The sequence below is a fragment of the Podarcis erhardii genome (assembly GCF_964252035.2).
Source record: "Podarcis erhardii genome assembly, chromosome: 4".
NCBI lineage: Eukaryota > Metazoa > Chordata > Lepidosauria > Squamata > Lacertidae > Podarcis > Podarcis erhardii.
In genome coordinates, this window is record NC_138508.1 from 65,182,074 (window position 1) to 65,202,525 (window position 20,452).

Genomic DNA, 20,452 nt, shown 5'->3' on the forward strand with positions numbered 1-20,452 from the left:
ATTGTGGCTCATTTCCTTCTAGGAGAGCAGTGAAAGAGCCATTAACCATGACTTACAACGATGTGTGAACAAGGCCACCAAACAATTAGAATGAGCATTTGCAGAGTTCTTCTGTTTGTGAATTCCACCATGCTCCCTTATTTTTCCATTTTCATGTCTCTCATTTCTATTCATTCTTTTATTTATATTTTATACATTTATTTACATTTTATGCATTCTTTATTCACACTTAATTTAGAACAATTTGCCAAACATCATGTCTATTGTGTGAACGTCATAGCCAAGTGGTGATCTGGGCTTTTCACATCCTGTCCCAACATTCTAGCCATTCTATCACAACCGATCTTAAAGTAACTGGAAATGAGAGAGCACCGTGGTAAACTTTGATCTAGGCCATTTATTCAATAGCGTGGAAGAAATGACTTTCATGCCAACAACTGGTGTATAACATAGAGATATGTGCACAAAGACATGCTAAGGTTACTTTGATCATTTCAACATTCCAGGACCAGTATGTCATTGTTAAACTGCAGCCATCAACATTGCTGTCATTCCTGAGCAAAGAATTTATTAGCATACTAAACTTCTGTTCCCCATGTGCAGATTTTCCTCTTGAACTGTGGTGACAGGCAAAATGCTTGAAATAAACACAAAGACTGCAATGTTGCATTCATTTAGGCTGCACAGGTGTGCAGTCATAGGATGTATGTGCAAAATATGAACAACCATCAAAAGGCCCATGGCTTTCTGCAGAACTGAAAAATTGTTAACCTAGGAGCAACACAAACTACCACACTGGCCATAAGTATGTAATAGGCTACATAAAGCCTCAGGGGAATGAATGAATATTGGGATGCAATAACTAAAACTTGTTGTAGCTTGTTCATAAAAATCAGTTTGGTTTTAGCCAATATACTTTTCTTAAAAATCACTGCCTCATCCTCATGTTGTAAGTGCACTACATTCCCCCCTGAAGGGTTTAGAAATTAGTGCTGCAGTTAACACTGGAGTAGCTAGTCACAATAAAAATTCAGCGACCAGACACTGCTCTGTGCTACAGGAAGAGACTTGGAATTCAAGTGGAATTTCTCTGCTCCATCACAAACATGAAATTATATACCACAAGACATAATTTAGTGCTGCAAGTTCATGAAACTTGTAACCTTTAAGTACACATAAAACCAGTACAGATAAGATGCCATTCCAACAGCATTATACCATTTGTTTTACACGCTTCATCCACAGCTCAACTCCATCACCACAACTCTTGTTAAAAATAATAATTGTAATTAATTGTGTTGTGTAGTGCTGGGCATTTGAGTCCCATTGGGACTAGGAACTTGTTCAAGAATTATTGCCCACTGCGAACAGAACCAGGAGCTGGCAGAATTCCCAGCCTCAGGCTCTTAGCAGCTGCTGCTTCTACTCTTGGTTGTTTCCCTTTATTCTGCCTGTGCCCTCTTCACCCCATAAAATTCCCACAGCCAGAATGAATTGCTTTAAGCAGCCAAGAGGTACTGTATCATCTACTGCTCTCCATGGTCTCCATACTAAATATGCTACCGAACAGGTAGCAGCAAACATACCTTTAAGGTAGTGTACAAGACAACTGTTACCACAGTAGTGGGAATTGCTACAGTAACCGTAGCAGGAGAGAAAGAGCCAATGTTTGCCAGCAGCTGGCAAAGACAACAAACTGAAGTGAAAATCTGCAGTCCCTTCAACCATCATAAAACATGGACATGGACATTGTGATTTGTCCTTTTACAAAATCTGTACAAGCTCTTACAGTGGTACCTCAGGTTAAGTACTTAATTCATTCCGGAGGTCTGTTCTTAACCTGAAACTGTTCTTAACCTGCAGAACCAGTTTAGCTAATGGGGCCTTCTACTGCCGCTGCGCCGCCAGAGCCCGATTTCTGTTCTTATCCTGAAGCAAAGTTCTTAACCTGAAGCACTATTTCTGGGTTAGCGGAGTGTGTAACCTGAAGCGTATAACCTGAAGTGTATGTAACCCAAGATACCACTGTATATGAATCTGTTGAACATAATGCTGGATCACAGAAAATCTTAGTAGTAGATTCCAGGAATTTGAAAAATTTTCTAGTCCTTCCTTACATAAACATTTTTTTAAAGAGATGGTACGGAAAATGTAACTCTGTTCCTCTTGCTCCTCATCCATCCATTCCAAACAAAAGAAGACGTGTGTGTGTGTGTGCTGTCGTTTGCTTCTAGCCAAAATGCTTTATCAAAAACATTAGCTCTGAAGAAATAATGAGTAATTGAAGAATTCACACATTAAAAGCCTAATCTCCAAACAAGAACCCCTGCAGCCAAATGGCAGGCCTCACTAGAAGCGAAATATTCCCAAACTGTATGCCATTGGGTCAGAAGCATCACATCATATGACATAAATAAATGAAATACAAAGCACAGAGCCATTACATCAAGTTCTATGAACTACAGACTATTAATAAACTATTAGTACCAACTGTTCTCAATATATATGTGTGTGTGAGAGAGAGAGAAACGACAGAACAGATGGACACAAAATATAGGACTTCACTTAGCAGAGAAAAGGCCAGGGACAAATACCAAGTTAGTACTGATACTTGATAAATGTGATAATCTACTATCATGCATACCTTACATGCTCCCCCAGTAAATGAAGTTGCCTGTCTTGGCAAAGAGTCATTTTCTCATTATGAAGATGGGACAATGGAGCACTGCAAGTTCATTTCACAAACAATAATGCCAACTGTGTTCTTCCAGGACCTAGGAAAATACTCTGGGCTTGGACAACAAATGCTTAAAAAAAAGAAGACGACGACACTGGTGGCCATGACAAAATGACTGTTGTGCTTTAATTTAAAGCTTAGATCAATTTTTAAAAATTCTATATTGTGGACACTGGTTTAAAGAAAAAGAGCTGAACAGTGAAAAAATGGAAATAAGTGTTAGGATGTGTAAGATTAGAACATATTACCAGAGCAAATAAATTTCTAGAACAATAAAAAGACAATGCTCACAGCTAGGGGGAAAAGTCACTAAAGTTACTCTGATGATTTTAGAGGGACATCATTTTTAGCCCAGTCCTGTTGCATCATATAAAGGAGAAATAGAGAAACATTTTTTTTCCTATGAAGGATCATTGACCCTGAGCCACAGGCCTTCTTGTCCTTCTATCTGGGTTACAACTACCCCCTCCCCTCCAGGCCCACACCCCAGTAAGAATGAGGTTCCATTGTCATTTTTGTCCTCTACCCATCCCCTGCTCCTGCCCACATGATTCTGAGCAGCCTGCCTGCCTGCTTTACTTCTTCTGGGCTCATGAACCTCTCTGTGAGACCTACAGAGTCAGCTACAGCAGGAGAGCAAAGCAGAAAAGTGCTGGCTGAGGGAAATAGACCTCATCCATCATTTTGGTTTACCTACCTTCTTGTCTGCCTGGTTAACCTGGTAGCCGGTATTGTGGGAGGGGGGAAGCAGCCTGGGGAGGAAAAGGGCTCCCCAACCCAATAGCAAAGCATTTTTGTTGCAATCTCATAATTACTTACAATTACATAATTAGAATTACTTGCTTCCAGGTAATACAGTAAAGAGTACTGGGCTGTTAAAATGCTGAATGTAAGGGTTTGTACCCAAATTTCCCCTGAACAGAGTTGCACTCAAGAAATGCTCCCACTGGTGGAAGCGGGGTGGCATTAGCCAATATCCCATTCCCACAGCAGCCATCTAATTGCCCTCAAAATCTGCTCCAGAGGATTGGGGGACACTTCAGCACAATGGAGAAGGATGCTGGGGAAAGTGCAGGAATCAGGAAAAAAATGCTTCCATCTCTACCTACAGTGGGAGCCTCTGCTGGACCAGAGTCCGTATGTTTGCAGGATAGCAGGTCTGTATCCAACCCAGTGTATGGAAATGAATGCTATGCCCGTCCGTACTAAAGACCTTTCTCCTCTGATACAATGTATGCCAACATATGGATACTCATACATTAATAGTACAGTCGTACCTTGGAAGTTGAACGGAATCCGTTCCGGAAGTCCGTTTGACTTCCAAAATGTTCGGAAACCCCAGTGTGGCTTCTGATTGGCCGCAGGAAGCTCCTGCAGCCAATCGAAAGCCACAGAAGACCCGTCGGACGTTAGTCTTCCAAAAATAGTTCGCAAACCGGAACAGTCACTTCCGGGTTTGTGGAGTTCGGGAGCCAAAACATTCGACTTGCAAGGTGTTCAGGATCCAAAGCACGACTGTACTATGAAGTGGAAGTGGAAACTTGGTTCTTGGTCCTTATATTACGATACCGTATTGGGTGTATCACACATTAAAAAAAAAACCATGCAAGGAAAGTAGTAATGAAAAGATGGAGTTGATTAGACCAGATAACAAATTATTGCAGTCTTCCTAGAAGTGAGTTGTATTTAAGTAACTAAAGCAGTTTTTAAAATTATTGCTCTGTCATCCTGCTCAGTGCCAGCAGTAGCTGCTTCACAAGACCTGTCAACACTGTTATTCAAAAGGGGCTTTTAGTGTAGCTTTAAAAAACAACAACAATGAGAATTGAAACAGAATATTTACAAGCTTTCTTCACCCTGATCTGTTTTTCTTCCTAGCTTAAAGGAAAAAAATACTTCGGATTTTAACAAACAAAAAGTGACTTTGCAACTTAACTATAAAACAATACTTTAAACAGTAGAAGAGAAACAAAAGCCCACCCCCCCAAAAAAATTTCCACCCCCCAACTTCTGTCATGGATGCAGAGAAGTGGTGAGAGACACCAGCTGGGGAAGCCCCAAGGGAAGAAGGCTCAGGATCAGGAGATTGGTGGTGGGACAATGGTGAATGGTCAGAGGGAAAAGAAACAGCAGACTGGAAGGAGGTGGTGTTGGAAGCAGTGGATGTTGGAAGAGGTAACAGGTTGGGTGAACAGGAAGAGGCTGTGGCTGAGGGCTGTTCAGACTCTGAGGCAGAAGCAGAGGCTAGAGCGGAGTGGGGTCAGGAGAGAGAGAAGGCGGCTGCTGAAGAAGCCAGGAGTCTCCCTCTTGTACTGCAACCAACTCCCCTTCCACCTGTTCTCCTAGAACACACAGATAAACGAAGAGGGCAGAGCATTTGCGACTGCTTGGGAAAGACCCTGGAGAGGAGACTTAGGAAGCGGTGGGAAGGTGGGGACTTTCAGTCCTCACAATTGCCTTGTTGGAGCAAGACCTACTGGGAAGAGTTGCTGGGATCACTAGGTCTGCACTGTTTTGGTCTCACTGACACCTTGGTTATTGTTTTTTATTGCTGACCTATGCTTGACTCCAGCTCCTTACAAATACCTACCAAATGAAAATCATAAGCTGCCTTCTGTTACTGTTTTTCCTACAGGGATCAGGGTTATCTCTGCCTACTTCAAAGCCTGAAGTGGATGCACTAGGATGCTAGATATGTACAAATGAGGTTCAGAAGATGGGAATTTGTGGTGGCCACTATAATTTGTTACATAAGGTAAGGTTAAAAAGATGGAAAGAACAAATCCTGCAAGCAGCAGTGTAATGAATCGAAGAAACAAGATTCCGTTACCAGGAGTCAATCATTCTTGGCTTATCCCAAAACTCGCTGGCTGGTGCTCAATTTACATGACACTAAATAATCCATAATGACTGTTTGTAGCAACTATAACAAAATTCAATGTCTATTCAAGCTAAAAGAAATCATGCCAGAACAGTGAACAACATTCAACTCAGAAGCTTCATGCTGTATCTATTTCCTAAACATATTTTCCTTAAGTGTGCTAACAGAACAAACAAGATTATTGACCCACAGGTTTCTCTCCTCTTTTAGCATCTGGTTTTGCCTATTCATTAACCAGTTTCAACTATATAAATCACAGAAGGTCACTGTAATGGCATACATCACTTGGGTAGGATAAACAGATAAAATGAGCCAAAGTTGCCTACGTCTACCACTGTTGCCAGAGAAGATATGAAGACAAAACTGGAAGTGGGATTTGTTGCGTTATTAGGACAGTCTCTCTAACTAGCACACCTTTAGCCAAGCAAAGCACTGTCTCCAAGATGGGAAGTATATCACTGAGTGGTTTCAAGTAATAACTGCAGGTGATGGGAAGGGCTGCGCCTATCCTACAGTAGGTAACTCCTGAGAAGCACTTTGGCTGCATCAGTTTGTTTCTTCACTTCAGTGTAATGGCCGTGTAATGTAGGTTTTCAAAATCTCTGCTGCGAGCCCTTCAAGTGTTCAGTCTCTGTTGAAGGAACTGGTTGCATTGCAAATGAATTGCAGGGGTTTGCTGTGAAAGTAACAGGACTGTGTGGTGTGCTTTGGTGGGGTGAAGCAGACGTGCACATCCACCTCTGTATGTCCAACAGGCAACACAAATGCGACATCTAAAATAAAATCAGGAAGCTAATTCCTGGTGAGACCACTGCAAATCTAGCCACTCCCAGCTGCCAGAATCTAGCACTCAATCTAGAATCAACCAGTTATTTCAGGCTGTAGGCTAGGGGTACAAAAATTTTATCCATATGGAAAAATAGATGTTGTGGAGACAGTTATGAAGAAACCCTTCTCAGAAGCCATATTCTTGTGTTACCCTAATCTTATGCACTGCGAGTTTACGTTTTCTCCTATTGGATCGAACTGCACAAAACCCATATTCTCAGTGAAGCTCTAATAATACAGGAAATTTTGTAAATCTCTAAAGTCATATCAAATTATACATAATTAGAACTCACATTTAGTGACCAGAAACGGCTTAATTTTTTCAATAAACACAAGATATATATCGCCATCTAGTGAAGAATCTGCATAATTACCACTCTACTACTATATACAATAATGGCAACTGTAAAACGAATACAACAGCATGCTTTCTTCTGCTTGAGATTTTCTGCTAAAGGCTAATATAGTTTGTACAAAGTTGCTGAAAGTCAAGCAGGGCTGTAATAAGCAAAATTTTGAATGGAACAATGGAAACTATTTAAATAGCAAAACTGGACACTTTCAGACCAGTGAAGTATATTTTGCAAGAAAACAATGTAAACTTTTAGAGTTAAGATTTTCCTATGCCAGGAGGTTCTTAAAAGCTAATTTCTGAACGTGTCTACTGCCTTCTGACCAATTTTGTAAATAAACTTCTTCCTTGTATATGATGTAGAAGTAAAGCCACAAGTCATAAAGTGTAGTTATCCCCTCATCTTTTTCCTAACTAGCACAAATCCACATAGAAGACTGTCTGGAATGTCTACATAATTCACTGTTCTGGCCTTAACCCCACTGAGAGCAAGCAACCCAGCTGAGAGCACGTGAGTTTGTAAACTGATTTGAAAACCTTGGTTAAGTGGGGATGTGGATGGCATCAATGGTAGTTAAGGTTGATATGGACACAACTTTTAATAATTCTTAAGACCTCTGGAGCAGATACTCTACCACTCAACTACAGCCGTAGGCCAAGTCAATATGACTTACCAGCATGTTATTCAGCAAGGAAAAAGGTTTAGTTTTGGTAAATAATTCAGACATACTGGTGTATTGAAGGAGACAGAGGTATGCTGCACTTTTGCTCCAAAAGGATACAGCAAGCCATTATGTTCTAATTTAAGTGAGATTACTCACATAACAATAAATATCAGATTATTAGAGGTTTGGGAGCACAATCAATAGTCCAGATTGCACCAAACACAACATACCCTTCTGGTTTTCTAAAGATTCAATCTGGCAGCTGAAATATTTAGCACTTTCTGACCCTCACTAGCTATTATAATGTATTTCACCACTAACTAGGGCAGATGGTTTGACCAAACTTGCTAGGTCGTTTTTTTAAAATAGGCAACATCAAGAGCCACTGCTGTGGTCTATAAATGCATGGCAACAGTAGCTCTATTCAGGAATGTGCAAAGGGCCACTTGGAGCATGTGGGTTAGTTCTACCCACTTCAGGGTGGGGGCAAAGGCCACTCCACATTCTATAAGCAATACTGCACTGCTGCAAAAAGGTGCAGAAAGGGGAGCACTGTCTTTACAACAACAACAAAGCTACAGTGTTTGGAGCTTTTCAGTTAGAAAAAAGGCAAGGAAGAGAACACGCAGATAGTGTATAAAATGATGCATATATGGGGCAAGTGAGTAGGGTTTTTTCCTGTGCCATAATACTAACAACCTGGGCTTATCAAATAAAACTGATTAACAGTGCAGAGTTAATTTATGGAATTCACTGCCACCAATGTGGCAATGGCTACTAGCTTATATGACTTTAAAAGATGATCTTACAAATTCATGCAGGTAAAGTCTATCAATGGCTTCAAGTTAGTTACATGGAGAATTCAGGTTTACAGACACAATACACGTCTCAGCAGTAGTTACTTGGAAGCAACAGAAGAAGAGGACCAAGGCTGCTTGATTAACAGATTCTTTGTTAATTCTAACATGAAATGATATGAACTAATTATGTAGATTAGAATGTAGTTATCCTTCAAATTTTGTACGCCTCTGAATTTTGCAATACAATTGTCAGCTTAAAAACTATTTTTAAAAAATCTATTATTTAACTGTTCACTTACATGGTTTGGTAAGTGAAAGATTGCTGGATGTAGAGGCAGCATTGTTAAAGGAAGTTTGTCTTTTATTTTAAAAACTGAATATTGTAATGAAATATTAGTAACAAAAAGCATATTTTTATATGAAACACATTTAGACATGCGTATTTTGGAGAAAATGTTCAAAAGTACCTCTTTAAATACATATTTAATTTGCAACTTTTCTTTTTTATTGCAGGTTAATGCAGAAACTGGATGGAACAACTTATGATGAATACATGTAAAAGGGGTCCGATCCAGCTGAGCTGCTCTTACCTTTTTATGCATTCTCATAAATGTTACAATTGACTCAAACATTCAGTAACCAAATCTGCACTCAGCATTAAACTTTGGTTCATAGCCCATGATCCGAAGCTGGCTCGTTTCAAAACCAACCAGACTTTGTGATAAACGGCAATCTCTAGTTCACACGCAATGACAAGCAGAATTCACACAAGGGCAAAGTGAAACAAAACGCTTGTCCAGTCCATTTCTCAGCTGTGCACAAGAAGGAAATGGGAAGGGAAGGTCACGAGCCCATTATTCGCTGCCGACTCACCTCTCGGCCTTTGAAAGTCACCAAAGCGGCAAGTGGCTTTGCATAGAATCTACTGTAGGAAAACCCCAGACATCCATACATGCTGTTAGCTGTAAGCTTCAAAGCCTTCTGCCTGATATCATACTGCAAAGAAGAAATTAAGACCATCACAGCAAGTAGTTAAATATATAAATATAATCATATGTACTCAGTCACTTATAAGAGAGATGTTAGAATGCCGAGTGGCCATCTGGTAGAGGGGCAAAGGCTCTAGGTGAGCCAGTGAAATGGCAGAAGTGGGGAGAAGGGACTTCCCGCCCAGTGCTCCTGGTCGACTGAAGTCCAATCTACTTACTTATTTAGCAGTGACCCATTTAAATGCAGTCATCTGCGAGTGGCATGCATGTAGGTGGGGATGGGTGCCTGTCCTGTTAACTGCACTGGCAAATTTTATCTAGCTGCTCATTTTAGCCCCTTCTATAAGAAGCAAGATAGGCTAGCCTAGCAGAAAATAAGAAATAGCAGCAAAAAAAAAAAAAATGCCCTATATACTCATTTCTTACATTTAAAGATTAGCCTTGGAGAAGATACATATACAAACAAGCAGAATCTTGGTGTAGTTTCTCAACAATAGACATTTTCATTCTGTTAGAGATACCTGTAAGTAGAGGTCAGAATTTAAGTCTGGCTGTTTCATCAACTGTTTCACTTGACGCCTTCGTTCAACTAACTTCCTGATCTCTTTAGGCAAGATTCCCATTTCTAGCGATGAATCTGGCAACTCTGGAATTTCTTCTTCTCCATCCTGTGAAGTTATTAGTTTGACAAGTTAATACTACCAGAATAACCTAATTCCTGAAACTGCTGCTTCCACCCTGTCATATGAACAAGGATATGCCGCTGGGTTCTATCTCAAAAGACCCTAATGAAGAAGACATCCCAACTAGGTCAGATAACCATTCCTTCCAGAATCATCGGCATTCAGAGCGATAGCTACTCTCCGGAGGAATTCCCCCAGGTGATCCACAGAAGAAGATCTCCTGTGGCAGCTGTTAATGCTGGGTCTCTGTCTTGTGCCCAAATTGTCTCATTCGGGAGATGACACCTACTTTCCGCAAGAAGGGAACGTGAAAAACTGGCATATAAATAACCCAAAAGGTGTTTTTGTGATTTAGGGCCTAATCACCATCCCCTTGGGGAAAGATGGCACTTCACACCCAACCAAGGACAAACTCCTGGTTCAAACCTAAAACTGCTAGTCTCTTCCAGTTCGCATGCCCCATCTATGAGCTGAAAGGAACCTAAATGGACACAGGATCTTGGTGCCGCAAGGAAAGCATAAGCATGCATGAGGACCAGAGGCTGAAAGTGGCCCAAGTAACCTCAGACAGGTAACCATTAACACAAAAATGTGGATTTGTTTTTATTGGAGTAGCAGAAGTTGAGTACACTCCTTTGACTTTTTCTCCTTTGGGAGAAAGAACAGGACACAAATTTAATGACTAAATAAACAGATAAAGAAAATAAATGGTATTGACAAAATATCTAGTGAAAACTTCAAAGTAGAGTGTAAGGTTCAACTGCACTATCCTGGGCTGGCCAAAGAATGTTCTGAAGGCACTTAACTCTGTTCTGCTGCAGATTCTAAGGTAAGCCTGGTTCTGTAACCTAGTTACCCAGATTGGATACCACCTGAGAAGCATACAAAACCACTTTGAACACATAGCAAAAAAGATCAAAGCCTTCCTTGTCTGCAACAGTTCTGCTGAACAATACTTGGATGATACAATGCCATCGTTGCCATCTCATAGGCATATAGGCAGATAAATCATGTAAAAAAATAGTTTATATACATATTTAATGAACTTTACAAGGACAGGGTATAGAAAAAATGTTTCAGCAAGCAAGACTGATCCGGTTTTACATGGAAAAATGGGGAATAAGCTAAGCATGTAAGAAAACAAGGAGGGTCCATGTACACTTTTTAATGTCACAAAAATATTATGCAGCTGCTAAAAAGGAAGATATAATGAACTCCATGTCAAGGTGGAACCAATCTGATTTCATGAGATTATGTACAATTTATAATGAAAAATTATACTATTAAACATGGTATCATGCAATACACTACAATTACTAAATACAGCCGCAATGTCTAAGGAGACTTCAATGTATTCTTGAATATAAACATAAGATCTTTTTTAACAATTAAACATTAAAAGCTCCTGTCAAATTAAACACACACCTCTGTCTTTTTTGGCACACTTGAAGACACCCTGGTAACTGTTGTAAAACAGATGTTAAACTCTTGGATAATTGAAGGGTATAAGCTATTGAAGTCGAGGAGCAAGATGAACTTGTCATAAAAACCTGAAATTAAAAACACACACACAAAATTCACATTACAATATATACTATGGAGACGGTGAGAGACAAGTTACTTGCAGTACAGTGTAAAAGAACACCAGAACGCGAGTGAAGAGTCATTGGTGAGGGGGACATTTAAAGTCAGATTCCTTCAAAAGTACTCTGGTTTATTATGAAATCAATTTGTCCATGTGATTCTGTCAGCAGTCAGGTCTGAAAAACACTTGCATTATTTCAAAACACTACACTTCATCACCAGTCTATGGTGCAGATATGTCAGAAGTGGAACGATCCAACCCTGTTAACTATCCAGGGATGAACAGATAGCTTCAATGTTACTCTGGGATGCTTCTGCACAGTTGTCACAGAAAGGAGACACCATGTGAAACTGCACGCATCCACTTATAAGCAGCAGCGGAGAAAGGATTTTTATGCATGTACTCAGCATACAAAATGAAACGGATAAACCAGATTATCTAGATCCATCTCAATCTGGCTTTAGGCCCGGTTATGGAACAGAGACTGCTTTGATCATCTTGGTGGATGATCTACACCAGGAACTGGACAGGGTGTGTGTGCCCCTGTTGGTTCTGTTGGACCTCCCAATAGCATCCTTCTGGATCGCTGTCAGGGATGAAACTTAGGGACACTGTTTAACAGTGGCACTAGTAAGGACTTGAAGGTACAAGTTCTGAAGGTAGTGCTGGGGACTCCTGGTCGACTCCATGGCTGTTGACATGTGGGATACTTCAGGACTCCATCTTGTCCTCCATGCTATTGAACAAATACATGAGACCACTGGGAGAGGTGATACAGAATTGTGGGGTATGATGCCATCAGTATGCTGATGACACACAACTCTGTTCTAAATCAGTGTGTGATCTCAGTAATGGACTGGATAAGTTTAACTCAGGTAGGGACACGACAGCATATGAATCAATCTGGCTAACTTGACCCAACAATCCCCCCCCCCCCAGCTTACACACACAAACAAACCTCATTGCAGCCAACTAAACACAATCAGTCACACCCTGGCTCCCACACCCAACCTTTCTCACTACCAAGGAAATATAAAAAACAAGCAGAGAACCTACCGAAATGACGCTGACATAAAAACCCCACATACACACTAAGTATAAGAATATAAGTTTACCACTCCTCCGCCCTCCTCTTCTTCCCCAACTTTATTCTGTATAAAACAATGCACATACTTTTGTAAACTAAGGAAATCTATAATAAAATCATCATCATCATCATCATCTCAGGTAGGGACAGATGTGTTCCAGCTCAGTTGCAAGGCAGATGAGAGAACAGGGATTCAATCTGTGTTCAGTGGAGTTACACTCCACTTGAAGTCTCAAACTTGCAGTTTGGTTGGGTTCAGCCCTGAACCTGGATGCCCATATTTCAGTGGTGACGAGGAATGCATTTGCACAATTATGGATCACGCACCCATTCCCTGAGATATCTGATCTGGCCACGGTGAAGCATGCCTTAGTTACATCCTGGCTGGACTACTGCAACACACTCTGCATGGGGCTACCTTTCAAAAGTGTTTGGAAGCTTCAGCTGGTCCAAGTTACAGGTAGCATATTAGTCCCCTGTTAAACCAACTTCACCAGCTGCCAGCCCTTTTTCGGGCACAATTCAAATGCTGGTAATGACCTATAAAGCCTTATGTGGCTTGGGTCCATCTGAAAGATCTTATCTCCCTATGCAAACCTCCCTGGGCGCTAAGATCCTCAGATGAAGACCTTGTCTTGTTCTCATCAACATCAAGAGGCACATTTGGTGGAGACATGAGGCTAAGAACTTCCTAAGTCAGACAGGCCTTTGAAAACTAACTTACATACAGGGTCCCATAGAAAAAAAGAAGGGGGTCAGACTGGGCCTGGACCAAAGGCCTGGTGGAACAGCTCCGTCTTGCAGGCCCTGCGGAAAGCTCTGGCCCTGGTCGAGGCCAGTCTAACCTCCTTGAGGCCCGGGACCTCCAAAGTACAGTCAAAGTAGCTTCACGTTGAGCGTTTTCAGGTTGCGTTCCGCGGCAACCCGGAAGTAACAGAATGGGTTACAGTGATACCTCGGGTTACATATGCTTCAGGTTTCAGACTCCGCTAACCCAAAAATAGTACCTCGGGTTAAGAACTTTGCTTCAGGATGAGAACAGAAATTGTGCTCCGGCGGCGCGGCGGCAGCAGGAGGCCCCATTAGCTAGTGGTGCTTCAGGTTGAGAAGTTTCAGGTTAAGAACGGACCTCTGGAACGAATTAAGTACTTAACCTGAGGTACCACTGTACTTCCTGGTTTCGCCACTCATACATGCGCAGACACTCAAAAGGATGTCATGTGCATAAACAGCAAATCGTGACCCACGCATATGCGCAGACGTGGGTTACATTCCGCTCAGGATGTGAACGGGGCTCCGGAATGGATCCCGTTCACATCCAGAGGTACCACTGTATTATTGTTTGTGGACCATAAGGTCCTCCGCGGGGCGTACCAAGAGAGACAGTCCTGTATTTTCATTGTTGTTATTGTTTTTATTACTCTGTATTCTATAATGGTGTTTTTAAATGTTGCAAGCCAGCCAATTTACGCTGTGGCCTATTTCTGTCATTTCCCAGGTCATCTGTGCTAGGCAGTATTTTCCCCAGCCATGGAGACTAGTGCCCATCATTTTAATTATCTATGTGGAAACTTCAAGAGGAACTCTTGAGGTTGTGAGAGTTTGTCTACCAGCAGAAAGCCTCCTAAATGTCAAGCGTAAGGTCAATCTTATGGTGGCCTAATTTCTCTTTGAAGAGCAACAGTAGCCATTGGAGTAGGATTGAGGGGAAATTTAGGCCCAAGGTAGGAGGATCTAAGTTCAGGACATCATGTTGAGGACGTGGGCAAGTTGCAGCAGGTTCACTGTTTTGAGCAGTTGGAAGGGCCTGATCATCTATTGAATCTTCTGGACCGAGAGACCTGATGTGTTGCCTGCAGGTGGTTCTTGAGCCAGCTGATTAAGAACGCATGTTATAGACACAGCAGGGTGGTTTATAGGTCCTGGGTGGCCTGGGCAGGAGAAAGGCCCCGGCACAAGATGTTGTCCAGGTATGAGTAGAAACGTATGTCTTACAGATGGAGATGCACCATAAGGACAAAGGGTCATAGCTGGTGAACTAGTTGAAGCTCAAAGAAAAGCACTTTATGCCACCAACACTACTTTCACATCCTACAAGAGTGCCAATTGAAGGCGTACACACAAACCTGAAAGATACTCATCTTTTAGGGGCAGTGAAGCCTCATCCAAGAAAAGTTGTAAACCCAAACCCCATATAAACAGGAATTCTATTTTGTCTGGATTATGCACCAGCATGTTACACCCCATCCAGTCCTTTATCAAAGACATACCTTAATTGAAAATCCCAATTATTCATCACCATTCTGCATATTATATACACTTTACGTATTTGATATTAAATACAAATTCAAACACAATTGTTCTCTTCCTACATGCTCCAATATAAGCGGGGGGGGGGGGGGAATTACTGCCACACATCTCAGTTAGATCTAACTGCCATAAAGTACGCATTTTCCTCCTCCACATTCAAGAGGAGATATACTATTGTCTAAATTAAAGCTAATGTTTGTTCCTGCATTCTCAAAATAGAAACAGCTATGGTATTTTCACAATGTGCAGCATAAGAAAAATCCCACTATCGTCATTTTTGTGCTTCGCTAGGAAAAAAAAGGAAGACTTTAGAAAGGATTGTATGACTTATTTTAAAAGTAGTTTAGTGTATCTTCAGCACCTTTCTTATTTGATCTACCATTTCAAGTAGTGAAGCTGCAGTTCTTACCCACTTTGGGATCCAAAACTAAACCTCCAGAATATGCTGCTTTTTTCCGACCTATCTTTGATTTGTTCTGATCACCTTCAATATCTTCATCATCTTCCAGCTGTATGAGACATAAGAATAAGCCAAAACTGAAGTTCTAATTATATGGAGACTTAGTGTGGACCGTGCTAGGCTAGACAGGCCCAGGGTCTGTCATTCTATGTACAGCACCACATATATAGATGTGCAGCAGCAACCCAAAACCAAACACCTCGCCAGAATACCAACTTTCTGATGCTGTGGAAGAACAAAACAGTATTCTGGTTCAGACCTAATACTGAACAATAGCTTAGTATTATGAACATGAGGGACAAGCTTAGTGCTTAATTACTTCTCTAGTGCATGAAAATGAGGGGGAGAGGGAGGTCAGAAACTTCTACTGTCAGTTTTAAATTAACATGTTGAGTTTGAACATGGACAATTCTGGCTATCTGGCTCATTTAGAGTTATGATTAGTTCAAACAAGCCAAGGTTTTCAACTAACCAGAGTTCACAAAGTTCAGACTTAATGGGAAAGTCTGGTCTGTCTAAAACTAGACAACTCTGATTGTCACCCCCTGGCATAGATGAGAAGAGTTGAGGGGTGTCACAAGGGTTTGATCATCACAGCTTGTGCACATAACAGTAAATGTGCCTGCTATAAACCGAAAGTAAGAAATGTAGAGGAGCTGAAAAAAATTACTCACCTGCTTCTGCTGAGACTTTTTAAAGAGCTGCTTATCTGGCACAATATAATCTTTTTCATAGAATGCATGCAGGAGCAAGTATTCATTACGCTCTGCTCGCCCACCCATCAGCGTCCTCGACTGTAAGGCAATAAAAGCCAATTAGTTACAGGTTGAAACAGAAATCAAAACGCCAACAATGGTATTGCATTAATAGCATTTGCTTTAAATATTTTTCAGAAATTGTATTATTGGGCTTTAAGGCGTTTTGTCTTTGCTCTGCTTGGAATCTGTAACATCAATCTGCTCCCTTTGACTTGATCAACACATCTCTATTATGAACCTCCCGTCATGAGGCTTAATATATATATCCTTTTGTAAAGGAACTAGTTTTGTGAATAAGATTGTATATTCAAATCAGATATAATAACGGAGATGTAAATTTGCTAAGAAATGAAATTTACCATAACATTGCCAGCAATATTGGTAATCTGTAAGGCTAGTGGAAGAACATTGAGCTCACACATTATTTGTAAAATGTACTTGGCATCAGTCCAGGTGTTCTCCAGCATGTAAAGTAAATGACGGGAATCACTAAAAGAAGAAGAGGAAGAGGAAATTTTAATAAATTCCGCCACATGTCCTAAAGGCATGCAGATTCAAATCGTTATCACAATGCCCATAAAGCCAGAGCTCACAAATGATTGCTTACAGTGCAAATTTAAAACAAAACGGAACTCCCATTTTAACTGCAAAGAGTTTGAAAGAAAAAATAGGAGTAGCAGCAGCACCTGTACAATATTCCGCTAAGTCATGATTTCAAGAACTGTAGTAATATCATGACTGCACAGAAGTATCCATCAGGGGTTAGATTCAAACAGAGCCAGGCTCTGTTTGTTGCAAGAGATGTCACAAGGCCTTCTCTTTAGACCACCAGGGATGCGTCCCGCTCTATTCTGCCTTGGAATACAGTTCTGGGAACCACACTTTAACAAGGATATTGACAAGCTGGAATGTGCGCAGAGGGCAACCAAGATGGTAAAGGGTCTAGAAACCAAGTGTCTCTTCCCATGCCCACAACTCTGTGCCTTAAGGTTGTGGAGGGGGTTCCTACTTGCAGTCCTACTGAAAAATGTAGCTTATCTGATGGGGACTATGAGCGGAGACTTCTCTGTAATGGCACTCTAGTTATGGAACTCACATGGATGACCACAACACAAATGGGCTTCTGCTATATGGTTTTATTTATCTGTTTTCTTGTGATTTTGGAAGCCAAAACTGGACTGCTAGTCAATACTTTTATCATTGTATCAACTGTTATTTTTATTTTATTTTATTGATGATGTTTTACCTCAAGCATTTTACTCATATTGGTTTCATAGTTGTATGAAAACTGCTGTGGGGTTATAGATGACTCCTAGCCAATAAATGATCTGTAGCCAATAAATGATCTGTAGTTCCCAGGGCAGTGTTTAATTCCCTGTCTCTATTCTATAAGTGAATAAATTCCACCACTGTTTTAGCTAGGCCACCAACCTAGATGGCTTTAAAAGAGGATTAGAAAAATACATGGAGCAGAGGGTTATCAATGACCACCAGCCATTTAAGCTATGCTCTGCCTCCACAATTGGGAGGCAATAATTATCCTGAATACCAGTTGTTGGAAACCACAGGAGAGAGTGCTCTTGGGCTTATATTCTACTTATGTGTTTCCAACAGGCAATCTGCTTGGCCACTGAGAGAAAAGGATGCTGGACAAGATGAACTGATCTAGTAGGCTCTGATGTTCTTATTGCTAATGGGATTGCTATAACAAGAAATGTATTTAGCAGCATACCTGTACATATTTCGTAACTCTTCAGATGGAATCGCCACTCTTTCCATTTTCAAAATTTGACCCACAAGCTCTGACAAATGGTAACTTTTGCAACGAATCAGCTCCTTTGCTGAAATTTCTACATCACAAATCATTCGGCCACAAGTTGCATTCTTTTCTGCAAATCCACTACGACCCTTAATTGCCATGAAAGAAAAATACATCTTCAGATTCTGTATCATTGCTATATTTCTGTTGTGGACTAATTATAACACAGTTTTTACATCACACAGAAGTTGATTCTCTCTTGTGTGCAGATGCACCTCAACAACCTTGTAATGGTTGCAAAGGACTTTAATCGTCGCAAACACGAGAGAAAAGCTTGTCCAATGAGGGGACTTACAACTAACAAAATCATAGTTCTGACTTTATAGGTCTCTGCTTCATTAACACAAGAGAATTTTTTTTTCTATCTAAGCCACACCAGTGTTGGCTCTTTACCTATCTTATTTTGAATGAGAACGTTTTCTGTTCTTAAAAAAAAGTTCAAGAATGCCAGGGCATCATCAAGACCAGGGCGTAAATCGGGGCATAAATCAAAAATCACAAAGTAACAGGATAAAGGAAAACAGAAGGCTTTCATTCAATAGGGTGCCACAAGTCAAAAAACGTTTTCCATATTGTGAAAACAAAACACATTGGGGAAATAGATGACACTTGTTAAATAGAGATATATATTCCTTATAATGTGTGTGGGACAGCACACCTGCGCATGTATAAGAATATGCACACACTGTTGGCACATATACCACTGAACAGTGTCAATGCCACAAGAATTTGGTTTTGCCAAGATTAATGGTATAGTGCAATCATCATGCAGATGCATTAAAATACCTAAACAATAACTATAGAAAAAAGCGAGCTGGTTAGTTTCTTTACCAGCACAGTACTAGAGCATGTTGTAGCAATGTGAAGGGGGGGGTAGTCTGAGTAAAATCCTTTCTGAGTAGATAACAATTAACTATGCCACATGTAGAGAGCTTTATACAGCAGAACTAGAAAACCTTAACTATTCTCAAAGGAATGATTTGCCAGTCAAGCCAACATACATTTTCCCCACAATTTACCATACACAAAAGCACCTCTGTTAGTCATTAATCTGTCAATAACTCCATCTAGTTGAGACAAGTAAACAAAATTTGCTTAGCTTTGTCTCATGGCTGAAATACGACTCTTAACAACATTACCAAAATCTAAATTGGAATGTTGTCATGATACATGACTATAGTCAAAACAATCAAGCAAGACATTCAAAGTACAGCAACTAAAATAATTCATTTTTAATCACATTCAATACAGCAATGCAACATAAGCAACATTTTACCCCAAGCTTTGGCATGTTTGATCTCCTCAGTCGACCTATCTTAGACCAATGTGGAACTTTGCAGAAGTTAATTCTCTGGAGAAGAAGTTCCAGATCAAACCCATAAATATTGTGTCCCTTAAAAAGAAAGAAAAGGAAACAAAAACAAGCAGTTATACAGTATATACCTACTCTTGTGTATTCAGCTTAAAACAACAGAGATGGCAAGGGTCCATACTATTTGAAGTCCTTCCTCTGATGTATCACATTATTAATGCTCATGTGAATGAAGCAACACAAAAGACATTCACATGTCACCAACTCCACTCTCACTAGGTCTGTCCTCAACTCCACTACCTATCAACTCCACTACCTATCATTCCTAGGTTTCTGCTACGCAGGTCCTGCCTACTCTGTCCTTTTCCTTCAGACATAGCATCATCATTAAGACCCTCGTACCTACGGGACCGCCTCTGCTAGTATGTCCCACAGAGGAACTTACGGTCTTCAAATAAAAACATCCTGAAGGTCCCAGTCCACAGAGAGGTTAGGCTGGCCTCAACTAGAGCCAGGGCTTTTTTGGCTGCGGCTCCAATCTGGTGGAACGCTCTGTCACAAGAGACTAGGGCCCTGCAGGACTTGACATCTTTCCGCAGGGCCTGCAAGACAGAGCTGTTCTGCCTTGCCTTTGGTCAGGGCACAGCCTGACTCCCTCCTCTGGCAATCTTCACAGAACTTTAGCTTAATGGTTGCCATCAATTTTGATTTTAATTAATTCTTATAATGAAATGTTTTTAGAATGTTGCGCTATTTTATTGTTGTAAGCTGCCCTGAGCCCAGCTTCGGTTGGGGAGGGCGGGATATAAATAAAATTTTATATTTTTATTTTTATTTTTATTTTATTTTTATTATTATTATTATTATCAGCACTCTCTGCCTCTTACTTTATATCATTCAGAGGTGAGCAACATGCGGTGCCCTGACACGTCTTGAAAGTGTACAATTTCTCCCAATTATCTGAGATAAAATTAATAGGCTGCCATAGGGGAAGGGAAAGGGAGAAAACATAGTAAAGTTAGAAAGAAATTACTTCCAACTGCTTCCCACATTTAGTAGCTGTATTGGTCTATATACTTATTTGAAAGTAACCAAACTGTGCTCTACCTCTAAATAGCTCTGAACCAGATTAGGAACTGAGGTAGCTACGGGGGAAACTGAAGCAAGACAGTCAATATTCCAGATT

At 40.7% G+C, this 20,452-nt stretch overlaps 1 protein-coding gene across 2 annotated transcripts in view; it reads right to left on the reverse strand.

The window, feature by feature from the left end:
* Nucleotides 1-20,452, reverse strand: part of POLA1 (DNA polymerase alpha 1, catalytic subunit) — a 179,094-nt gene that overhangs the window by 131,778 nt on the left and 26,864 nt on the right. For both annotated transcript variants that reach the window (XR_014155869.1, XM_081858858.1), the window contains exons 19-26: nt 19,231-19,347; nt 17,868-18,043; nt 16,495-16,624; nt 16,052-16,171; nt 15,327-15,426; nt 11,361-11,485; nt 9,774-9,920; nt 9,137-9,259 (exon numbers count right to left, since the gene is read on the reverse strand). Coding sequence is in view for 1 of the 2 variants with exons in the window: in XM_081858858.1 (XP_081714984.1) it covers nt 9,137-9,259; nt 9,774-9,920; nt 11,361-11,485; nt 15,327-15,426; nt 16,052-16,171; nt 16,495-16,624; nt 17,868-18,043; nt 19,231-19,347 (1,038 nt within the window). In the remaining variant the exon portion in view is untranslated. The remainder of the gene's footprint in view (nt 1-9,136; nt 9,260-9,773; nt 9,921-11,360; nt 11,486-15,326; nt 15,427-16,051; nt 16,172-16,494; nt 16,625-17,867; nt 18,044-19,230; nt 19,348-20,452) is intronic.